Source organism: Abramis brama (genome assembly GCF_963993115.1).
Source record: "Abramis brama genome assembly, chromosome: 24".
NCBI classification, from domain to species: Eukaryota; Metazoa; Chordata; class Actinopteri; order Cypriniformes; family Leuciscidae; genus Abramis; species Abramis brama.
In genome coordinates this window covers 13,585,112-13,610,340 of record NC_139986.1, presented here as the reverse complement: position 1 = coordinate 13,610,340, position 25,229 = coordinate 13,585,112, and the positions used below count along the sequence as shown (strand labels likewise).

At 37.8% G+C, this 25,229-nt stretch overlaps 1 protein-coding gene across 2 annotated transcripts in view; it reads right to left on the bottom strand.

Moving 5' to 3' along the window:
• The window catches only part of stau2 (staufen double-stranded RNA binding protein 2), a 117,389-nt gene extending 92,422 nt beyond the window's left edge, over positions 1-24,967 (bottom strand). For both annotated transcript variants that reach the window (XM_084102596.1, XM_084102597.1), the window contains exons 1-5: positions 24,825-24,967; positions 20,110-20,317; positions 17,700-17,830; positions 14,210-14,369; positions 11,695-11,830 (exon numbers count right to left, since the gene is read on the bottom strand). In XM_084102596.1, coding sequence (XP_083958722.1) covers positions 11,695-11,830; positions 14,210-14,369; positions 17,700-17,830; positions 20,110-20,308 — 626 coding nt within the window. In that variant the 5' untranslated portion in view covers positions 20,309-20,317; positions 24,825-24,967. The remainder of the gene's footprint in view (positions 1-11,694; positions 11,831-14,209; positions 14,370-17,699; positions 17,831-20,109; positions 20,318-24,824) is intronic.
• Between the last annotated feature and the right edge of the window lie 262 nt (positions 24,968-25,229).

The following is a 25,229-nucleotide window of genomic DNA, read 5'->3' as shown; positions in this document are numbered from 1 at the left end:
TGAGTAAAGGAAAATGACAAAATGATACCACAAAGCGTCCCACTTGAGCACAAAAGGTTTGTCATCAGGGGGTGAAGACCTCCTACATGCGACTTGTCACAGGAAGGGATATGGAAAGGCAACAGACATGGAGCAAACCAAACCCCCCATGAAGAAAGGAAGATGTGTGATGCCTTCAAAAACACCATCCACTGACATACAACAGCACAGGCAGGGGCACCATGGGGCTTTTTCACCAGAATTATTGTATGAACCAACATAATACAGGAATACTTGGCTGGTATTAAAGTAGTACAAAAGACTTATTTTGGTAGCATGCCACTTTCAAAAGCGTTGTAATAAATCAGCAGGTGGTGTTGAACCCAATCCACATTGGACTCGAAAACTGTATAAAATCACGGCTAAGTATTCATGGTCCGGCATTAATTGGGCTGTAGCAGAGGTTGATGGTCCTTAACAATAGAGAGTACAGCCAGAATGGCAAAATAAGCAAGATACCCCATTAAAAAGCCCCTTTCGGATGACATAGTACAGAACTTCAGTGTTTATAATGTTAATTAAAGGTCAGCTAAACCCAAATTCCTCTGCAGTGTGTGTTATGGTTCCTCTTGCAAACATGAGATTACAAAGCTTTCTGCTGTTTAATCAGTAGGTTTCCCCTGTTTTATCACTTCAGAAATGCAGCAGCGAGTCAAATTCCGACCCTCCTCGGTTCGTTATGGTTGATTTAAAATGACACTGGCTTATTAAGATTGTATTTGCACATCTTGAGTTTTAATTGGACTTCAGGTCATTCTCATTTGCAGGAAGAGACAGTGGCTGATATAACTCATACATCAAACTCTTCAAATTGGACCAGGAGCGCTTAGTGTCAGTCCATTTACTGCTAATGAAAAAACTTTGGCACTATGGTTTAAAGCTGGACTGATGCCCGGCACAGCTGCTTCTGTCCTCATTTACAGCATTAGTTTAAATGCTAGTAGCTGATTGTTTTAATTAAGACAGTATAGCAACTGCTGTGATCACAACTTTCAGATGGAATTTATTAGAAAAGGTTTATCTGCGATTGTAGTGCCATGATCTGAGCTTTTTTTCATTTTTTGTACACGCTATTTGTTAACTACCCTAATCTATAGTGTAATTTACATAATATCAACAAACATGTCATTCTACTGCAAATAAATAAACAAATGATTCTAATGAACCAGCTCTGTTCAATGAGTCAATCACAAAAATCCTGATTCACAAACAAATGACTAATCAACCGGTTCTTTTTAATGAGTCAATTAAAACCCTAAATATCCCCAGTGGTGAACAAATGACTCTTATGAACCAGTTCTTTTTACTGAATTATCCAAAAAGATTCACAATATTCTGATGTTAGGCCATGTCCCAAATGGCACACTTCAACTTGTCAACAAGACCATATGATGTCCCGTTTTTCATTTCAGTTTTCAGAAAGGTGCTCGCAAGCACTCCCTTTGTGGTTGATATGAGCCCTCGATGCACACCTTTTTCCAAGCCCGCACTGAAGTGAGCTCTGCAGCAGACTTTAACCCGACAGTCAAAGTGACATTAGCCTACGTCAGGAAAATGTGAACTTGGAGGAAGATCGCAAGGGCTTAGGGTTCCATTTGGGACAAGGCCTTAAAACAAATTAGTCAGTAAAAAAGTTTCACAAAATCCTGATGTACAAGATTCATGAAACTGCTGGTGATCTGAATCAGACACAATTAATGAATCGTTCAGAGGCGTTACGGACTCCGTCAGTCACCTGAATAAATAAAAACAAACTAAAATATAGCCACAAGCAGCGATTATCGGGGTCCAAGCATCATTGGCTCATGTAGACGATACATGTAGTCAGGGCTTGAAATCAACTTTTTTGCTCACCAGCCACTGTGGCTAGTGGTTTTCCAAAGTTAATAGCCACTTAGCATTTTCACTGGCCACAATTTTGACAACTGCCATATAAATATATTTAATATTATCTCATAATTTGACAGCAGTTGTATTAGGCTGCTATCAGTTTAAGACCTGAAGCACGGATCCATTATGTGTTTTCTTTCTCTGTTTATGTTCACTTAAAACATAACTGACTGTGTTTACGTGAATACTCGCCAAGACCAGCATATTAAGTGTGTATTTGACTGTTTAAGTGCAATAAGCAGCTAAAAAGAACTCAATTTAGAACTGAGAGGCAGCTTTGGGTGTGAGCACAAAATCTCCGGTAATGAGTAAAATTATGCGCAATGGCGAAATTCAAGTCCTGTAACAGCAACAATATTAATCCGGAGCAAATGAAACAAGTGAGTGAGTGGAGACGAGTTTGTGTGTCAATTCGCTGTCGGGGAGATGAGACGAGTGAAAAAGCAAAGCTGGTATCGTGTATCTGCGGAAAATGAGTATTGGAAGCGTTTCAGGTATTTCAGTATTGATATATATCAAAAAATCTAAATTTTTAGATTAAAAGTACATAATTATTGTAAAAGTATTGTAAAAGTCCACACTTCAAGTACATTAAAGTTAAAGGCACACTATGCAAGATTTGTACCTTAATATAACAGCTTTGAAATAATTTCAATGGTAAACGAACTCGTAGTAGGGCGACGTCACATACATCACGACGCACGACGTCACATCAACAACATATGAAGCAGCCTCTATGGAAGACACTAGCACGCATTTCAGACGTGAATCATGGCAGAGTCGACGAAGAAAACGAAGAAAGCACGGTCGGAAGAGTGCAGAGACGGGTCTGCGTGAGTGGTATTTACGACAGTAACGTTAAATACAAGTACTCCACAGCGACTCTAGGGGTCGCTGTTTGAGAAAAACGGAAACTGCATAGTGTGCCTTTAATAAATTCAATCCAATGTATATACAGGAATGAGCAGAAAGTTTCTCAGGCGCTCAAATGTAAAAAAGAAAGAAAGAAAAAAAGGACATCTTAAACTTCTTGATTTTATATGCAAGCAGAATAGTTGCAACAATAAGAAAATAAGTGGATTTAAGGTTAGAAAGCATTAAGCTAATGGTGTCAGAATGCCAATCTGTCAGTCAAGTTCGAAGCAAGACTCAACCCACAGCAACGTGTTATGGCAACGACATCTCAGGTAGTCTGACGACAGATTAAAATAAACAGTAAATAAATTAAGTTAAGTGTTTCGTTACAAAAGTGTGCATCAAATATGCTAAACACGGAATCTTGAACGTGTGTTATGCGCTAGAACAGACCTCATTGGATCTCGCGTCTCTCACACACATTCAAGCTTCTTCTTTTCCTTTTAATGGCGGTTGACAAACCCACTTAAAAGGTGCTTACCGCCACCTACTGCACAACACCCGCATGACAGCTGGTGTAAAATAAAGGATCGGGCTTAGTAGGATAGCGGATACTGATCAGTAAAAAAATACTTAATCGGCCCGATACCGATCCCTGAGATCAGCTCGGGACATCCCATATTTGCTTTACTGTAAATGTTGGATGGTTGCCATGAGAGATCAAACCATAAAGAAGGACAGACACCAAAACAGACCCCTTGTGAGACACACCTGTGTGGCTCTGTAAGCAGCGAGCACCTGGAGCCAAACACAGAAGAGAAACACACTGTATGACTTAAAGACAAGCAGCTGTCCTCCAACTGCAAGCCACAAGCGCATTAATGACTCGCCCAAACAAAACAATGCCACCATCAAAAAAAGCATTTTCATAGCAACTCCACCTCTGTGTGAAGGGAGGCACATGACTTGTGCAACAACAGGGAGGGTCTCCGCCGAGTACTCCAAAACACACATTTCCAACAAACACCCCTCACCTCATCATTTACAGGAAGTCATGTGTTCTGACGCCCCTCGGAAAGGAACAAGATAAGAGCGGAAAAGGAACCACTGAATCTACGAAGGAGTTGCTGGTCCGGCCTTTTAATATAAATGTGAGTTTTGGAGTGATTCATGCTAACAAACCACAAGTATGAGGCTGGACCACAACAGCTGGGCTGAGCATGAGACCTCCAGAACAATGAGCTAGCCTCACACTGCTCCAGCTCACACAAAAAGACCTCATTTGACCTGGGAGATCCATTACGTGGAGCAGCTCTGCAGCTGGGTTGTAGTTGACTGCAAACATGCCAAGAAAAAGAGATTCAAAAGCACAATATGCACAATATATGGGTACCGCTTAAACCATTTTTTAGGGGGGTAAAAATACTAAAGTGCCCAAGACTTTTGCACACCACTAGTACGCTTGAAGAAACCTATACCTGCAGATGATAAAATGGGCAAAATCTCAGATTTGCATTTAATATCATACCTGGAGACCAAAATATCATAAAGGCTCGTTTGACCCGGGCCAGTAAGCACTCAGAATAGCCTAGCAACCACCCGGAACACCATAGCAACCACATGGAAATGCAAAAACAAAAAAACGAACAAAAAATACCCTCCAATTATCCTATCAACCACAGCAACACCCAAGCATTTCAGTGGAGAAATTCAGATTTTCTTCATAAGTTAAAATCAACTTAGAATAAAAACAAAAAAAATAGAATAGTGATCCACAAGGTCATTTAAAACACAATCAATTAAAAGAAGTCCATTTTTTAACGTTCCAGAATCGTGCACTATTCCACCGTAACCCAAGAGCTGCACATAAACCTTTGCTTTATGAGTTTCTGGCAATTTGCCCTGATGACAAAATTTTCTGCCTGAAGCCCTCAAACAGAAGCAGGGCTGGGGTCATTTCTGCATTTGATACTGATATTGGGTAAATAAGTGATTATTCTGGCAGCTGCTTATGCGAGAAGCACAGAACCCTAATAACAGCACTTTTATTCAATCGTTTATGAACTGTGGATTCTGGCAGCCTCCTGGATGTACGTCTGGACACAGACATCATATTGTTGGAATGCTTAATGGATTCTCCAAAGTGCTGTTTGGTGGGCCTTCATAAGATTACAGTCCTGGCCACTGGTTAATGAATATGAAATGACTTGATTATTAGTGAGACATCATACAGAATTTAATTGGAAGTTTACTGTTGTTGCTGGCCTAGTTTTCAGCTCTGTGTCCCTTGTAAATTCAATGGCTGGGTTGTTGCACTCCAGGCAAAGATAATGTTTCTTCTCAGGGAGTATTATCAAGTAGATGTTTGATTAGAATGACTTATTTCTTTTGGACTATTTAATGAATAGAAAGTTCAAAAGGAGAACATTCATTTGAAATTGACATTTTTTGCAACATTATAAATCTTTACTGTCAATTTAATCCACCCTTGCTAAATAAACATTCATTTCTTAAAAAAAAATCTTACTGACCCCAAACTTTTAAAAGGTAGTGTATATACATTTTTGAATTTCTTTAAAGTTATCGATTTGTACTCTAGTTAACATCATGCTTCTTTTATAGATTAATACATTTGGATCTAGAGTTAAGGGAATCCTTTTCAGAATTCCCTGAGAGAACAACAAATGTCTTGTGACTTAAAAACAGAATGTTATTAATAATTATTAAATTATTTTTCCTTTTAAATTCAGCAATGCAATTTGTTGCCATTTTTTCTGAACAGCGAATAAGTGAAAAAAATAGAGGGTTAACGGCATGTGTCTGGCTTGGCAGCTAAAGTGTTAAATGGATGCAGACAGTAATTCTGTAAAACACAGTACTCTAGTAAAGAGTGTTTGAAATTATACCTAAATGAATTCCTGTGAGGTCAGAAGATTTCTTCTGCAATTTTCATTATGCAAATAACATTTCATCCCTTTCCTGTAACCAGCCAGTGTTATTTTAGTAACTGAGATACAAATATTTTTAATTGATATTTTGAATCGGTTTTTATTTTTATATTTTCCATATTCATTTTCATATTAGTTAAATTTTTAGTAAACACAACTACTGTTGTGTGTTTTTGTCAGTTTTAAAAGTTTTGTTAAATATGTGTGTGTATATATGTGTGTGTATATATATACACACACGCATACATATACATATATACACAGTATAAGAAATTTTAATACATCAAGTTAAACTAAATGAAAATGAGAAATGTTGCATTGGCAAATAGTTGCAATAAACTGTTTATTTTAATTCAAGTAGCTTTTTAAATGTTTTTTTTAAAATGTTTTTAGTTTCAGTTTTAGTTGACTACAATAGCCCTGTAAACTCATCCTCCTCTGCTTTGAGCAAGAGTCAATTTATGCATGACTATCTTAACGCCAGTCATGTTCACCAGATTTATCTTTGGAATGTTTGAGGGTGACCAACATGATTCCTAAAATATGACTCAGATGTAACTGGAAAGATAAATCACTTCCACTGAAAGAAGATTTCCCATTCACCAAAATGAACATGCATGAGAAACACTGAAATACTGAAATCAGGAATGATAGTGTATTGACTAAACATTGCATTTCTTTGTAAGCCAGTGTGTTTTGCTCAGGGTTGAGGGAGTAGTTGTTGAGTGTAAAGCACCGTCCTTTTACTATCTTATCTTGCTAACAGCAATGCCACAAACATAAATCATCCTATTATTTTCCAAAATATTCAGAGGATGCCAAAGAGATAACAAAAGCAACCTACTAAAAACGAAACAACTGTCGGTCATGAAGGACAGATTTCATTCTGAAAGTCACATCTACAAGAGCAAACAGGTTTCTATACTTATCTCTCAATCTCTGCTCTTTAGTGTAGGTTTGTGGGTTACACAGTAGGAAAAAATAGAACATTTTAAAGTTCAGCAAATATCAAACCCTGTCAAAAATGTGATATGCCAGTATGCCAAATTAAAGAGTGTCAAAACCACATTTGTTCTTTAAATGTCATGATAAAATTGACAGAATGTAAAAGAAACATGCACAGAGCTTATTGTGATTATTGGATGGTACGTAGGTGTGCCACAAATGTTTAGAGAAGTTTCTGCTCACACATCGACTGAATACAGCATTGCTAAAAACATTCGGTTCATCAAAAATGAAGATTAAAAATAATAAATCAATATTGTCAACCCAGCCCTAGTGTTCACACAGCTGTTTACCTGTTGTAACTTATCCATATTGTGTGCACGAAATAAACACAGACAGAATAGAGCCAATTAAACCACCATTTCAGCCCTCTAAAACTCTTAGTACTAGTATTAATAATTTATTAGTAATTAGTGACACTAATTTAGGCAAACGGAAATATTTGCCTAAATTTTGGTGCATCACTAATTACCAACAATTAACTAATAATAATACATTTTGTTTATAATGTGCTTTTCTCACACCCAAAGCACTACAGTAAAAACAGACAAAAGGAAAATAATGAGCAAAAAGGATAAAAGAGATCAAAGAAAACAGTAAGTTAGTTAAAAACAACCTTAGATAAATGTGATTTAACTATTGTAAATGTTCCAGAGGAGCATTCCTATTAGTGAAGTGAAGAGCATTCCATAACTCTGTAAGAAAGCTTTTGTAGAAAAAGGTTCTTTCCCCCATGATCTTTTTACAATGAAATTCACATGAAGGCTGATGAAAAGAAAGTGTTAGTAGAACAGAGAGACCATGATGGAGTACATGGATTAATGAGATCACAAAGATACACCATCCCATGTAATGTTTTTTTAATGTTAAAACGAGAACTTTAAAATAAATTCCAGCGAGAATGGAAAGCCAGTGCAACTGAGAGCACCAGTGTAATTTGTTCGCGTGGAGAAGTATGGGTGAGCACACGAGCAGCAGAGTTTTTAATATACTGATGCCTACACAAAGATTTACCCAGAAGGCCAGAGAACAGAGCATTACAATAGTCAAATCTGGACATGTATGTGCCTTTCTGCATCAGAGAAAAGTAAAAAAACGGCCAATATTTTTGAAATATGGTTTGTAAGCTCATTAAATGTTTGGTAAGGATAAAAAAAATGACACCTGTGAAGTGGGAAGTATATTGGAATCGACAACCAAACTAACATAATTAACATTCCAAGAAGTCGCCATTGTACCAATCAGCATAAGCCCAGTTTTGGAGCAATTCAGTCTCAGGAAATGATGGTGCATTCAAATTCTGATTTTGAGTATCTCCCTCAAAACAGCTAACGTGCAGCTGACATCAGGGCTAGTGGCGATGCAAATTTGAGTATCATAAGCACAACAGTGATACCCAAGGCCATACTTCCTATTAATATGCCCAAGTGGAACCATATATGCTAAACAGAGTTGGGCCCAACACTGAACCTTGAGGAACTCCCTGTCGAGCACGCACAGTAATGGTGTCATTCATATTTAAGTGTTTCCATTTCATCAAGTAAGGTAATGCTCAATATTTTCTTGATCAATTTTTGTATTCTGGAATATAAGTAGAAAATTCCAATTTGGAAATTCAATGTGAAAATATGCTACGATGCACACCTTGTGATAATTTTTTCTAGATAAATATTATACACTATTAATGGATAGTTGTTCATCCTTTGACTTTACCTGATCAAAATACGGTATACTTCAATTAGCCTATGAGTAAACATTCCACTTAAATGACATGCAAATCTATCACCCATATTTAGTAGCCTATACCTACCATCTTTTTGCATGGAGGAAGGTATGGATGCTGGGGTACCAGAATAAAGGCAAAATCTGGTATTGAGCCAACCCTATCTCAGAGCCATTTTATCTTTATTGCAATCAAAACAAACCAAGGTGCTGATTTGGCCTAGACAGTGACGCATTTCCACCTCCACTACGCCGGCTCGGCTAACAAGCTCTCTTCCACTGAGCTTCCAGTCTTTGCTGCCACAGCTCAATATCAGACCAGGAAATATCACTGGAGAGGCTCAACAGTAATTATCCTCATTATTGTAACAGTTAAGCACAGACACAACGTTACTGTCATGCCCAAATAAGAGAAGGTGAGGTCGTCCCGGAAAAAACCCATCCAAATTTCGACTCTGGAAGAATGCAGGTGCTCCCCAAGGCAGATGCATACAAAATGTTGTTAGGAACACAAAGGCTGATGTTAGTCAGAGCAAAGGCCTGTATAACTGAGGTAACTGTGTGATGCTACCAGACTGCAGCTTAATTCTTACTCAGATCCGCACATAAGCTGAGCCAGGATGAGTGTAGATTTGGTCCGAGTCTAACTAAGCTGGGATAATGAGGAATTTACAGCTCCACTTTAAACTCTTGGGTACATGATTTGTTTCTCAGAGAAGATGCTTTTGTTAATCTGCACCACTGCAGTCTCTATGGACTGAGAGAGGATATGACGAGTGAGTTAATACAGCTCAGACTCAGTTAGCCAGGACTGTAATAAGTGGATATCAGTAAATACAAGCAAAGGTATAACCAAGCTAAATCTTTCTTTCCAAGTATAGACTACCATTCAAAAAATGGTAGTTACAAAATATTTCTATTTAACAAAAATGCTTTTATTGTGAACTTTTATTAAGAACCAAACCAGCATATCAGAATGATTTCTGAAGGATCATGTGACGAAGTAATGGCTGCTAAAAATTCAGTTTTGCAATCACAGAAAGAAAATTACATTTGAAAAATATACTAAAATAGAAATATTTCACAATTATGAGTGTTTTTACTGTATTTTTAATTAAATAAATTCAGCCTTGGTAACCACAAGAGACTTCTTTCAAAAACAGTTTTAAAAAAATACTGAAGTATAAAAAGCTTTTAAAATGCATTAAGTATTTCGTTAATACTTAAAATGTCGATCAAGGGTCCATTCATAATGTGTTTTATTTAAATTAAGCCAAGAAAAATCAGTCACTTGTTTCTAACACTGGTAACTTTCAGAAGGATATGCAGAGCTGTAGGTGCTACACTAAACTAAGATTTTCCGATAATAACATCCCACTTCTTCCTTATTAACTCACCGCACTCAAATTTATTCATCTCTCTAACAAAGTTTCAGAAGCACAAAACAAGCTTACTCTGATTTACAGAAGTCAGACTATGTTATTATACATCTCAAAAGATTCCTCATGATATGACCCCTTTAACCAATTCATAAATCAAAATACATTTTTGCTAATCAATATCCTTCCTGATATATATATATATAGCCAATACTCTCAGTCTCATAATCCCTCAACTCACTACAGCCATGCAATTACTCTTCTCCATAATGAAGTCACAACATCAATATTCTAATAAAGCCTTTCAATTAGAGAGCTGTGAATAAGTGAATCTGTGCTTAAATTATACAAGGGTTGTAACACCTCTGAGAGAATCTGTGTTGATTGAGGAGAGGGCAGAAAACTCAAGCGTAGAATACATTTGCAACACCATTAATATCTACAACAGTCCCTCACGGTGGTCTCCGGCCAGGCTCCGCACCAAAATGATGTAAGCACACGGAGGATCCGATTTACTTTGGCTCCTTGTTGTATTACTATTTCAAAGACTACATCACAGAAATTCTAGATGTGCAGCGAAGAAACGTGTATGCATTTTTTTCCATAAAATCACTACACGCAGGCCCTTTAATGCTTTTTGATACCAGGTTGGGATCTTAGCATTACAAGACTCAGGTTTCTTACCTCGTCTTTGTTCTCACAGTGTCCATAGAGCTTCAATCGAAAGCAAATGTCTAAATAAAAGCTTCAAATGACAACAGGATTAAGGTGTAATGTGCTCCTTGTAATGTGTAGTTTTCAGATTAGCGTCAACATTGCTTCTCGCTGTTCATGCCTTTTAGCGGATGAATACGTCAGTGTCGGCGTGTTTCTTTTCATTCTTGCCAGTTCAGCTGGAATAAACCTCACCAACAACGACTCAAAGTTTGCAAAAACGGAGCTAAATGTTCACTCAAGCTCTAAGCATATACAAAAGTATAGCGAATCTTCCAAAATATCGCTAGAAATAGAATTAAATACTTAAATGATATCTAATTGGATATTTTGCAGAACAAATCAAATAGGGCAGATGTCGACATGGGCAGGTTGTGAGACAAGCCCTCATCCTCGATAACAATGAACGAAAGGAAAGGTACAAGAAAATATGACCCAGACTACATTAAATAAGAGCCAAGCTTATTTAATAAAAGCTCTCAAGCCAACTTAATAAAAGAGTTCACTTGCAATTCATGCCAACCACAATGTGTGTGTGTGTGTGTGTGTGCTTTGTAAATTATTTTCTGTCAAGAGCATGAAGCCATCATGATTCAAAAGATATTTACAAACCAAACATTCAAAAAGGACTATGAAAGTCAGTTTTTCCAACACATCATCATCCAAACATATGGCAATATTAATACATGTATAAATAATGTTTTGTTTACTTTTATATTTCTGTTAGTGTGTTGGGTTTCCTCTTGATGTGCAAAATATGGGTGCAGTCAGACCTCTTACACAAGAAAAAAAGAGCAATACTGCCACCTAATGGTAATGAGCAAAATTTCTATCACATTCCCAAAAGATGTTCTCTTGACCAACAGTGAAAGCTTAGTACAAAATCAAACCATGCATCTTAATCTTTAAAATGTTGAATACAGTGGTCAATCTCTAAAATCAGACCCTATTTGGACAGCCAATCTGAGTTCACTGTGCACTTTATGTTTGACCTAACACAAGTATGACACCACTGGATGGCAGTACTGACAAATAATACATCTACCAGAAACTGAACCTCCTAGAATCTAGCGTTCATGATAACAGTTCTGCTTCAGAGACATTGACGTCCTAATACAAAATCCTCAGGCTGAAGCACATACCTCTGGTTGAACATTCCTCTAAAGTTGTAATTGGCTCTGTAGTTGGGAATGGGTTTGGGGTCCAGGGGTCTGTAGATAGCTGGCTCCCCTCGCTTCATGGCCAAGCCATTCAACTCCACTGTAGGAGTGATGCTGCCTGCAAAAAGGAAAAAGATGGATCAGTGACCCCCTGATCCATAATGTACTGAAAAATTTACAGAAAAAAATGAAAAATATAATAAATTATAATTAAAATAAATAAATTATTGAATTAATAATAATAATAATTTCAACTTATTTTTTATAATAAGTGTTTAACAGCAGAATTCATGGTGAAGAAATACTTAAATGTGTTAAGAACAATGCTGTACTTTAGATTAGATTTATATAATATTATATATATATATATACAGTGAGGAAAATAAGTATTTGAACACCCTACTATTTTGCAAGTTCTCCCACTTGGAAATCATGGAGGGGTCTGAAATTGTCATCGTAGGTGCATGTCCACTGTGAGAGATATAATCTAAAAAAAAAAAATCCAGAAATCACAATATATGATTTTTTAACTATTTATTTGTATGATACAGCTGCAAATAAGTATTTGAACACCTGTCTATCAGCTAGAATTCTGACCCTCAAAGACCTGTTAGTCTGCCTTTAAAATGTCCACCTCCACTCCATTTATTATCCTAAATTAGATGCACCTGTTTGAGGTCGTTAGCTGCATAAAGACACCTGTCCACCCCATACAATCAGTAAGAATCCAACTACTAACATGGCCAAGACCAAAGAGCTGTCCAAAGACACTAGAGACAAAATTGTACACCTCCACAAGGCTGGAAATGGCTACGGGGAAATTGCCAATCATTAGAAAATGGAAGAAGCTAAACATGACTGTCAATCTCCCTCGGACTGGGGCTCCATGCAAGATCTCACCTCGTGGGGTCTCAATGATCCTAAGAAAGGTGAGAAATCAGCCCAGACCTACACGGGAGGAGCTGGTCAATGACCTGAAAAGAGCTGGGACCACCGTTTCCAAGGTTACTGTTGGTAATACACTAAGACGTCATGGTTTGAAATCATGCATGGCACGGAAGGTTCCCCTGCTTAAACCAGCACATGTCAAGGCCCGTCTTAAGTTTGCCAATGACCATTTGGATGATCCAGAGGAGTCATGGGAGAAAGTCATGTGGTCAGATGAGACCAAAATAGAACTTTTTGGTCATAATTCCACTAAACGTGTTTGGATGAAGAAGAATGATGAGTACCATCCCAAGAACACCATCCCTACTGTGAAGCATGGGGGTGGTAGCATCATGCTTTGGGGGTGTTTTTCTGCACATGGGACAGGGCGACTGCACTGTATTAAGCAGAGGATGACCGGGGCCATGTATTGCGAAATTTTGGGGAACAACCTCCTTCCCTCAGTTAGAGCATTGAAGATGGGTCGAGGCTGGGTCTTCCAACATGACAATGACCCGAAGCACACAGCCAGGATAACCAAGGAGTGGCTCTGTAAGAAGCATATCAAGGTTCTGGCGTGGTCTAGCCAGTCTCCAGACCTAAACCCAATAGAGAATCTTTGGAGGGAGCTCAAACTCCGTGTTTCTCAGCGACAGCCCAGAAACCTGACTGATCTAGAGAAGATCTGTGTGGAGGAGTGGGCCAAAATCCCTCCTGCAGTGTGTGCAAACCTGGTGAAAAACTACAGGAAACGTTTGACCTCTGTAATTGCAAACAAAGGCTACTGTACCAAATATTAACATTGATTTTCTCAGGTGTTCAAATACTTATTTGCAGCTGTATCATACAAATAAATAGTTAAAAAAACATACATTGTGATTTCTGGATTTTTATTTTTTTTTGATTATGTCTCTCACAGTGGACATGCACCTACGATGACAATTTCAGACCCCTCCATGATTTCTAAGTGGGAGAACTTGCAAAATAGCAGGGTGTTCAAATACTTATTTTCCTCACTGTATCTATATATATATATATATATATATATATATATATATATATATATATATATATATATATAATGCATTTGGCTAAATATTTATAGTGGTTAACCCCTTCTGCATGTTGACCTGAAAGCCCACCCTGGACCCCCACTAAAGAACACTGCTCTACTTTACAGCCTATTACTTAGCGCCAGCAGCCATTTCACCCTGTAGCCCAAAACTGGTTGCCCAGTGAAGCTAAGCAGGGTTGAGCCTGGTCAGTACCTGGATGGGAGACCTCCTGAGAAAAAAAGGTTGCTGTTGGAATCTCCCAAATGCTGTTGGGAGACCTCCTGAGAAAGGAAGGTTGCTGTTAGTGAGGCCAGCAGGGGGTGCTCACCATGTGGTCTGTGTGGGTCCTAACGCCCCAGTATAGTGATGAGGACACCATATTGTCAAAAAGCACCGTCCTTCGGATAAGATGCTAAAATGGTTTACCTACAATCCCACCCCGGACCCCTGTGAAGAACGCTGCTCTGCTACAGCATATGATGCCCAGTTATAATGTCCCAGAGAGATGTGTGTACCTGGGTTGCTGTTGCTGTCGGCTTTAGGGGAGCGGGGAGGAGGTCGGGGGAGACTGCTCTCTGTCAGGGCCATGGTAGCTGTGGAGTGCTGGGCCTTTTTGATGCTGCTGCCTTCTGACTCCCAAACCTGGTTCCCCAAGCACAGCTGCACCGTGAAGATCTGCACACAAAATCAAGCAGGAGAGCTAGGCTGATTGTTTTCTGTTATAGTGGACTATTTTATAAGTGAAAGATTTTATCTAATCTAGACATTGTCTACAAGTAACAAAATAACTCAAATCAATAGTTCACATCCGGGTATTTATTTATTTATGTAATAAGTAGGATAATGTACCGTCAGCAAGTCATTTTTGCAAAATAAAAGCTTTCAAGATTATGCAAGATCCTGATTGCCATGTCAGGTTTTATTTTGCATTAATGACTGCACATTATCCCATACTTCCTAAGCATTATTTTTTTACAGATCTGGGCTCTTGGCAGCAATACACCTAACTTTTGCAAGATGATCTAAAAGGATCACCTGAGGGACTGTCTTGAGTGACATGATTTGAGTTCTTGCAAGACAACACTATAAATATTTTTAGGTTAAATATTTGTATTAAGTTTAATAAATAAAATTAATGTACTAATTAAATTAATATGTCTTAAATTTATTGGTAATACTTTACAATAAGGTTTCATTTGTTAAAGGCAGGGTAGGTAATTGTTCAAGATTATTTCTACGTCATCAGCGTGTTTCATGTTATGCAGAGTTAAGCCCTATTCGGGCGGGACTAGTTTTCTAAACGACAATTTATTATCACTCAACATCTGTGATTTCATGTACCAATTCGGACAGGACTTACACCTCCGTGTTTTTTACAGAGGTGTGAGTGTGTGTTTTCTAGACGTGGGCGATACAGAAGGTCATGTGCAGAGCTTGCTAGACAAGCATCTTACTCTTACTTGACACTGATATTAAAACTTTTTTTGTTTGTTTTGTTTTTTGCGATATGGCTAATTTTATAATTGTATTTTTTCATCGGATACCATCCATATTGAAATTAAATGAAAGCATGCTGAAGACTGGTGTCCAAACGGTAGCTCAGGTAAGTCAAAAAACACACAAGGGGGATACGTTAGGATAATACAACATCATTAATCACATTCAAGACATTCGCATTTGGACTGGATTGGCATTACCTGAGGTAATTTTTCCAGATCTTTTTACAAAAGGTAAAAGTCACCGTAATCCTAACTGACACTGTCCGTAATGATTACGGAAATGACACATTCAGACTGCTCTGGTAATAATTACTTTACCCCATCTCTCCATGTAAAACTAATCCCGTCCGAATAGGGCTTTAGACAGACCTTAGTCACTGAGCAATGAAAAAGCCTGAACCAAAACAATGATCTTATGCTGCATTCACGCCATAACTACTGTAACTTGTAAGAGATGGAAACCTGTGACGTTATACTCGAAGCGGTTTGTGACTCTAATTTATGCGTTTTAATGGCAACACTATCAACACCGAAATGAATCTGCAGCAGTCAGGTGGTACAGGTCAGTGTATTTTTTCATTGTTATTCTAATGTTATGTGCTTTGAGACATGAGGTAATTTAACATCGTCTCTCGTCTCGTGACACTTATATTTGCTCCCTGCTCTATGCGTTCATGTATTTTGAAGAAGACATGGCTTTGGAGATGCTCTGAAGGGAGGATGAGATCTCTTGCTTTCAAAGCTAACTTGCTATCGCTAGCCGCTCTGAAAATAGCCTACCCTAAGTTTAACATTAGCACATTAGCTAACATGAACTAACAATGAGCAATCTTTTTAAAGCATTTATTAATCTTTGTCAATGCTACTTAGTAAAAATATAAATGTTTATTGTTTGTTCATGCTAGTTCACAGTGCATTAACTAATGTTAACAAATACAACTTTGGATTTTAATGTGATTAGCTAATGTTAACAGATAAAACCTTATTTTAAAGGGTTACCGATTTATTATATATATATATATATATATATATATATATATATATATATATATATATACACGTCTCTCTCACTCTCTCTCTCTCTATATATAGCTTATATATATATATATATATTCAGTTTAAGATTAAAATCTCCCACTGTCTTGCATTTATAAATTGTTCACCATTCAGAATGTAGTGAAAGCAATAATGACTTCATTTGCATACTGAATTGTGATTGGACATATCCTTCCTGCATTTATTTAACCCTTTTTGGTCTTTATATAATACTTTATATTTACCCTGTACAGACTATATGCTGATTTTTGTGTGCTCAGTCAAAAAACACGTTAACATATGACGTTATTAATAGAACATATTTTCAGTAGTTCAAGTCAACTCATTTTTAATTAGTTTAAGTCAATACATATTTAATCATCAAAATGTATGTCGTCACACCTCAGATTTGAAAAAGACTCAAGAAACAGCCGTGTAAAGCTGTGGAAAAAAAGTGGGAGTGTAGAGGGTGGGAACAGGGGAGTCAACAACAAACACAGACCTACAACAAACTCGTACAGACAAATGAATATTAAAATATAAGCAGAGAAAAAAAAAAACAGAGTTGGGGCCATCAATGTATTTTAGAAGTATACTGTAACTCTATGACAACAAACTCCCAAAAATCTTGTAACAGACTACTAACAACTATTAATAACAAATCAAATACATTATAAATTATTCTTCGAAATATCAACAAATCAGGAATATAAATTTGCAGACATATCCATGCATACTGAAATGATCAGTGTCCTTATTTGCACATATATATTTCATTTGAAGAAGACATGATGAAATATGTGATTCATGTTTTGAGCACTAGCGTATATGAAATATGTCCATTAAAAACGGTCCGAATACATAATGTGATACCTGTGTTGCGAGTTATATTAAACTCATTGTGACATTCCGTGCAGAAACCGCTCTCATGTGCGTGTTAAATATTAAATATTGTTAGTCATATTTTCCATATGTTGGCAGTCAAACTGCAGCTCTGACCGCATGAGGAAAATGCAAACAACACTTTTGTTCTACTGTATAATTACAGTCTCCATACATACAGTATACTCTACTTTGTATACTTACAACATGTGTCCAAATGCAAATATATACAGGCAGGTGAACGAACAGTGCTGAAACTTTTGTCTTTTGTGACATTTGATTTCTCTGCTGTAAGGCAATCTCATGCTTAATACAGGGCAGTGATTGGATTAAAAGAGTTAATTCTTATGAATAATGCAGAGAAATGCTGATGATGTAGACTCTCCAGCCATGGCAGCCAATCACCATTTCGAATGAATGCATATAACTCACTTTTCGTGGCATTGGTTCAACTTTGCTTTTTAACCGGATAAACGAAATAGCCACTTTTCCCTCAATAAAAAATATAATGAGCGCTATTGATGTTTTCATTGATGTGCATCCTGTACAAAAAACGTGCTTTAGGGTTTCGTTGACCCTTTAACATTACCTTAGCATGTGCAGGCCCTTTCTCATTCAGCAGCTTGTATTGAGGTTGAATCCTGTTGAAACGGGCTAACTCATTCACCAAACACATGGGAGTTTTCTCTTTAGGGTTTGCCATGTTTTCTTGAGGAGGGCCTGTCAGAAAGAATGAACAAATGCATGTCAAGTTTTTTCACAGTATTTTACATATTGTTCCAAAACAGATACATACAGCGGACCCAAAGGTACACTATGGTTCAAAAGTTTGGAGTCAGTAAGATTTAAGAAATTAATACTTTTATGCTTGATGTAAAATGACAGGGATTTATAATGTTACAAATAAAAATGAGCGTTTAGAAACAAAATTTCTAAACAAAAAAGATTTCATAGGTGATTTCAAATATAAAATGTAATCATAAGCTTGGTGAACAAACAGCTTTTGAAAATCAGATGTTTCCCCATTCAAAGAGATAGGAGTTATACTTGCATGACAGAAATAGCTGCCCGAGAGGCGTTTCAAAGATGGCCGCCGAGTGAAATGACTTGCCTTAAAGGATTAGTTCACTTCAGAATTAAAGTGTCCTGATAATTTACTCACCCCCACATCATCCAAGATATTCATGTCTTTCTTTCTTCAGTCAAAAAGAAATGAAGATTTTTGAGGAAAACATTCCAGGATGTTTCTCCATATAGTGGACTTCAATGGGAACCAATGGGTTGAAGGTCCAAATTGCAATTTCAATGCAGCTTCAAAGGGCTCTACACGATCCCAGCGGAGGAATAAGGGTCTTATCTAGTGAAACGATCTGTCATTTTCTAAAAAAAATAAACATTTATATACTTTTTGTATATATAAAATATGTCTTGATCTAGCTGTGATGCGCCACAACACATTGAAAGGTCACACGTGACGTAGGCGGAAGCACCGACCTAGTGTTTACAAAGCGATTTAGAAGTTTTTCACCCTACCCTACATATTCTGCCTACATCAGGTTACCACCTGACCTTTCCAACGTGATTATGTAATGCGTGAAGTCGTGGACGTGCAAGACGAGCATTTGTGGTTAAAAAGTAGGGTTGGGCGATATATCGCATGACATTGTTGACATTGGAGCGGCATTTACTACACAGAGCCGTAGTTCACTGACAAGCTGAGCCATATCGCATTAATTATCACGGACGTATCGCCTGCGATAATCAATGCGATATGGCTCAGCTTGTCAGTGAACTACGGCTCTGTGTAGTAAATGCCGCTCCATCTGAAAGCAGGTGATGGCGATTTACTACTAATCAAGGAACCGGCTTTACTGGCGAGATGCGCATAACAATGTCATGCGATATATCGCCCAGCCCTATTAAAAAGTATATATATATTAAAATAAATTTGAAAATGACGGATCATTTCGCTAGATAAGACACTTATTCTTCGGCTGGGATCGTGTAGAGCCCTTTGAAGCTGCATTGAAACTGCAATTTGGACCTTCAACCTGTTGGCTCCCGTTGAAGTCTACTATATGGAGAAAAATCCTGGAATGTTTTCCTCAAAAACCTTCATTTATTTTCGACTGAAGAAAGAAAGACATGAACATATTGAATGACATGGGGGTGAGTAAATTATAAGGACATTTTTATTATGAAGTGAACTAACCCTTTAAAGGCCCCGATATTCTTCAAGCGGAATCAAAGAACGAACTGATATGATGTGATTTCAAACAAAATCAGGCCAAAACGAAGTTCGAAACAGCTTGCCAAAGCTAACTTTCTGGAAAAGTTCACTCTGGCTGGTAAACACCTTCGAACTCCCATTGGTCCGTGGCAATTACGTAATATGTAGGTGTGCTGAGGCTCTGCCTTCTTTCACATGGAAATCTTCTCTGGTTTATTTGTTCTGTTGAGTCCATGGAGATCAGACGTCCACGGGTACAAACAGAGAGTCGATTTATAGTAGAAAATGAAGTTGTATTTCTGATTAAATGAGACACTGACACTGTTTTTCAAGTTTACTACAGTAAAGCTTCTTACTTTTAAGCAATCTGTTGTATAAAGTGCTATATAAATAAACGTGACATGACTTTACTGGAGTGCCGAATTGCACAGCGCGTGCAAACATATCCACAGTGATTTGATCAGATGCTTTTCCTATGCTTTCTTTTTTTAAAGTGCTTGCTTATAACTTTGTGCGTTTATTTTGTTATCGAGAGGAAAGCACGAAGGCATCTCATATTTACATATTAATCTAAAAGTCGTTCTCAGCAGTGTGGGCGGCGGCGGGATATTCGCTTACAGAATATCGCTGCCCACGTATTTAATATTTCGTTGTACCCCTAAGCTAAGAATGAAAAAGAACTTTGCCGTGAGTATATCGGGGCCTTTAAAGGTACTTTGACTAAACAGGCAAAACGCATCAGATTTGTTTGCACTCAGCATCCTGGTACCTGTTGGGCTGGATGGTACAGTGGAGTCCACAAAGCCAGAGGCAGGGCTGGGGCAGGTGGGCGTTGTGGCTGGCACTGTGCCATTGATGGTGGGCTGCAGACCCAGAGCTCCTGGGCTGGGCATGGCCACAGCGGGCACCACGGCGGTCAGGCCAGGTCCAGACAAGGGGGCTGAGGTCTGCACTTTCACTTGAGCCATGCTCTATCGCTGTTAAAACAACATGATTTAACATGAAACAATCTTTCTCAACATCAACTATGTCGACTGTAGTATTGTAGGTTGCAAGTCAAAAGCCCTTTCCAGTCCATTATAGGGCAGACGTGGTCAAGGCCATGAAATCATTTCAAACTGGATAAGCCAAGCGCACTATTTTTCAAAATAAACAAGGCTGTATCTTCTTTAACTCAAAGTTAACTCCGTCAGACAATAACTTATGTACTGGCAGGCTGTCAGATCAGTATTTTCATGTCTAAGTAGACGTCAAACAAAGGGACTGCAGTGACAATCACTGCTTTGGTGAAGAAAAGTGGCTCAGAAACCATCAACATGACTTTCAATTCATAGGGGTGTATTCAAACTGAACAACTACTAAAATGGATACGATCATTGTAAAATGACTATTTCAGTGTTATTGTTAACTAAAACTAAGACTACACCTATTAAAAAGCATCTTTGTCATTGACAAAGCAGAAATTAAATATAAATATAACATGAAAAACTTAATAAATTAAAGCTAAACAGAAAAATTATTAAAGTTACATAAAATTACTAAGCCTTATAGGGTTAATTCATCCAAAAATGTAAATTCTGTCAGTAATTACTCACCCTCATGTCGTTGCAAACCCGTAAGACTATTGTTCATCTTCGGAACACAAATGAAGATCTTTTTGATGAAATCTGAGAGCTTTCTGTCCCTCCATACAGTAGATAGCTACGCAACTGACACTTTGACACTTCAAAAAGTTAATAAAGAGAGCGTAAAACTAATCCATATAAATCGAGCGGTTTAGTCCTAAATTTTATAAAGAGACATGATCGCTTTATATTATGAACAGACTGAATTTAGGCTTTTATTCACATATAAACATTTGTCAGCAACATGCTCACTCATCAGTTGTGGTAAACAGAAGCTCAAGCAGGCTTCACTTGACGTGTGAGAACCAGTGGTGGAAAGAGTACTGAAAAAACACACTCAAGTAAAAGTACCATTACATTCCAAAAAATGAGTAAAAAACTACTTGAGTAAGAGTAAAAAAGTAGCTTATTTAAAAGTACTCATGAGTAGTGAGTAGTGAGTAGTGAGTACTGAGCTGCGGATTCTACCCCCTTATAATAAACACAATGCACTACAATTAATAAAGTAAAAAAAAAAAAAACACTGTACATACTGTAATTCACATTATCTTTTGTTCTTTGTCAGAAAGATTGGAGAATATATATCAACCATCTTTTTAAAATGCATCAAAACAGTACACTCATCACCATTTAAATCATATTGTTTGAAAAAAATGATCAGCATCACACATCATGAGATGGGTTAAATAGAGAGATAAAAAACTACCCAATTTATCTCCAAAACGGTACCAGTTTTTGTGTTTTGATAAAGAAATGAGAATCACTAATATTATCAGTTTACCTCATCTGATTCACTGAAAAAGGCTATTACACTGTAATTCCATGCCATTAAATATGTTACAATTTAAATGCACGTAAATGCACATTGTTCTAGAAGGGTGGCATCATCCCTTACATTTTACACAGCTACATTTACTCAAATTGTAATGCTGATAATATAATTTGTAAGGACAATTGTGCATTAAATAGGGAAGTAGGCTATATCCAGGGAAACTTTTACAAAAGAAACACACACAAACAAATGCATATCTCTTTGTAGTCTCGGCGAAGCTGTTTTATCACTAGCATCCACAACAACAACAAATGTTGAACTTGAAAAATTTTGTTGTACACATGCTAAATGAAGGCAGATTGTATGAAATGGATCAATCAAAAAACGTTGTTTATTAACGAGCTGTAGTCACGCACTGACAGAAATGCAGTTCAAGTTAACGCCATGGTTCATAAGGTGCACTGTATACTGAGTCTGTGATTATACAGAAGGTGTTTTTCTACAGTTTTAGAGAGTCCCCAACGCACCTTCACAGCGCGCACGCACCAAGCGCAACGAGCTGCCGACTTCTCCAAGTGACTCCTGCATGTCGAGCGCTAGGGAGAGATGTATCGAGTAACGACCACAAACAAAAGGAAAGTAGCGGAGTAAAATTACCGATAAATCACTTAAAATGTACTCAAGTAAAAGTAAAATTACACAATTTTTAAACTACTCAAAAAAGTTAAATTTCTGAAAAAAACTTCAATTTTACAATAATTACAGTAACGTGAGTATTTGTAATTCGTTACTTCGCACCACTGATGAGAACCAATGAGGTTCATTCTTGTGTTATGCAGCACGTTTGAGCTTCAGCAAGAACCAATGAGGTTCATTCTCGTGTTACGCAGCACGTTTGAGCTTCAGCAAGAACCAATGAGGTTCATTCTCGTGTCACGCAGCATGTTTGAGCTTCAGCAAGAACCAATGAGGTTCATTCTCGTGTTACGCAGCACGTTTGAGCTTCAGCAAGAACCAATGAGGTTCATTCTCGTGTTACGCAGCACGTTTGAGCTTCAGCAAGGACCAATGAGGTTCATTCTCGTGTTACGCAGCACGTTTGAGCTTCAGCAAGGACCAATGAGGTTCATTCTCGTGTTACACAGCACGTTTGAGCTTCAGCAAGAACCAGTGAGGTTCATTCTCGTGTTACGCAGCACGTTTGAGCTTCAGCAAGAACCAATGAGGTTCATTCTCGTGTTACGCAGCACATTTGAGCTTCAGCAAGAACCAATGAGGTTCATTCTCGTGTTACGCAGCACGTTTGAGCTTCAGCAAGGACCAATGAGGTTCATTCTCGTGTTACGCAGCACGTTTGAGCTTCAGCAAGAACCAATGAGGTTCATTCTCGTGTTACGCAGCACGTTTGAGCTTCAGCAAGGACCAATGAGGTTCATTCTCGTGTTACGCAGCACGTTTGAGCTTCAGCAAGAACCAATGAGGTTCATTCTCGTGTTACGCAGCACGTTTGAGCTTCAGCAAGAACCAATGAGGTTCATTCTCGTGTCACGCAGCACGTTTGAGCTTCAGCAAGAACCAATGAGGTTCATTCTCGTGTCACGCAGCACGTTTGAGCTTCAGCAAGAACCAATGAGGTTCATTCTCGTGTTACGCAGCACGTTTGAGCTTCAGCAAGAACCAATGAGGTTCATTCTCGTGTTACGCAGCACGTTTGAGCTTCAGCAAGAACCAATGAGGTTCATTCTCGTGTTACGCAGCACGTTTGAACTTCTGCAAGAGGTTTGTTCTCGTGCATCAAACAGGTTCAGTTGAGCTTCTGTTTTTGTTCGCTGATCAATGTTTATATGTGAATAAAATGTTTTACCTACATTAAAATCTGTTCATCATATAAAGCAATCGAGTCTCTTCAGAAAATTTAAACTAAACCGCTCAATTCATATGGATTAGTTTAACAATCTGTTTATGAACTTTTTGAAGTGTCAAAGTGTCAGTTGTGTAGCTGTAAATAGAGGAACAGAAAGCTCTCAGATTTCATCAAAAAGATCTTCATTTGTGTTCAGCAGAAGAAAGAAATTCACATGTTTGGAACAACTTAGAGCAAATGATGACAGAATTTTCATTTTTGGGTGACCTAACCCTTTAAACTGACATTAAAATGCTAACTTAAAATATATAGCCTAAATAAAAGCTAATTAAAAAAAGATTAATAAATACTAATAGCATATAAATAATACTAAACTAACACTTCTGTATTTAAGAGAAATGTGGTGGATATACTATCGGCTCCAGAAACAATTATGAATGAAAATGCTAATAATGAAAAGGAAAAAGAAAACAAAAGTTAATAAATTAATGAAAAGACCTAGGTGTGCTAGGAAAACATATATTTACTAAATAAATATCAGTGACTTTCACAATAATCTTTACTATTTGTATCACTTCTATGGGCTTAGGAAATCACCCTTTAAAAAGCCCCATATATTTCCATAATGTACTATACATCTTCACACTACAATAACATCAAATGATTTCACTGCATGACATCCATCCTTAAACAAACAAACCCAGTGTGACAAATGACGGACTGGAAGCAAGTCAGCATCAAGACAGTGGAGTGACATTTGACCACTAGGATCCATCCTGATCCAGGACATTATTAGAGCAGAGAATCAGAAGACAGCTTTCTTTGTAAACCTGACTCTCAAAAGTGAGGTCACTCTCTTCCCAGTTGTCTCTGACTATGCACTCACTGAGGTTGTCATTTTCTAAGGTCTGTTATAATCAACAAGACACGATGTTAGGATGTGTTATATTTTCTTAAACAGTAATATAAACTAGTCTAGGGCTGTCTCAAACCCTAATCTGGGTTTTGAAACACAACCTTCCTTTCCAGCACACAGGCCACCGGTCTGAACTCAGCTGGGAATGTGCAGACATCATGGCTGAACGACTAAATACCCCTCACATCTCATCGATGCACACTGCCTGAGCTGCCGCTAAACAACCAAACGACAGAGCGTAGTTTCAAGTGGCATTCTGAATTCATCGCTTCTTCAAACCATAACGCATTCAATAATAATAGTTTACCTTCGTCCAGGGCCAGACCCCAGTTACACCTCCAACATTGGCAAACACTAAAGAGAACTGATGGTACCAAGACCGAACCAACATATTAACAACACGTTTTTCCCCAGAAATGAGACAAATATGACGACGGCACAGCACTACTTTGTGAATTGTATGTGTTTAAGCTTATAATTAGCACAGTTTCGGTCAATTTTGTATTGAATTATTTGAGGACAGCGAAAAGAGTGCACCCCTCCCCTGTCGCACAGATGGTACAGCCCGGCTTCCTGATACCGACTAGGGATGAATTCAGGCTCTGTACATTTAAATACCACACTACATGACTTTTTAAAACTTGTTTAATACGGTGTGTGTGTTTTCAATTGATCAAAAGTGACAATGAAAACATGTATAATGTTATAAAAG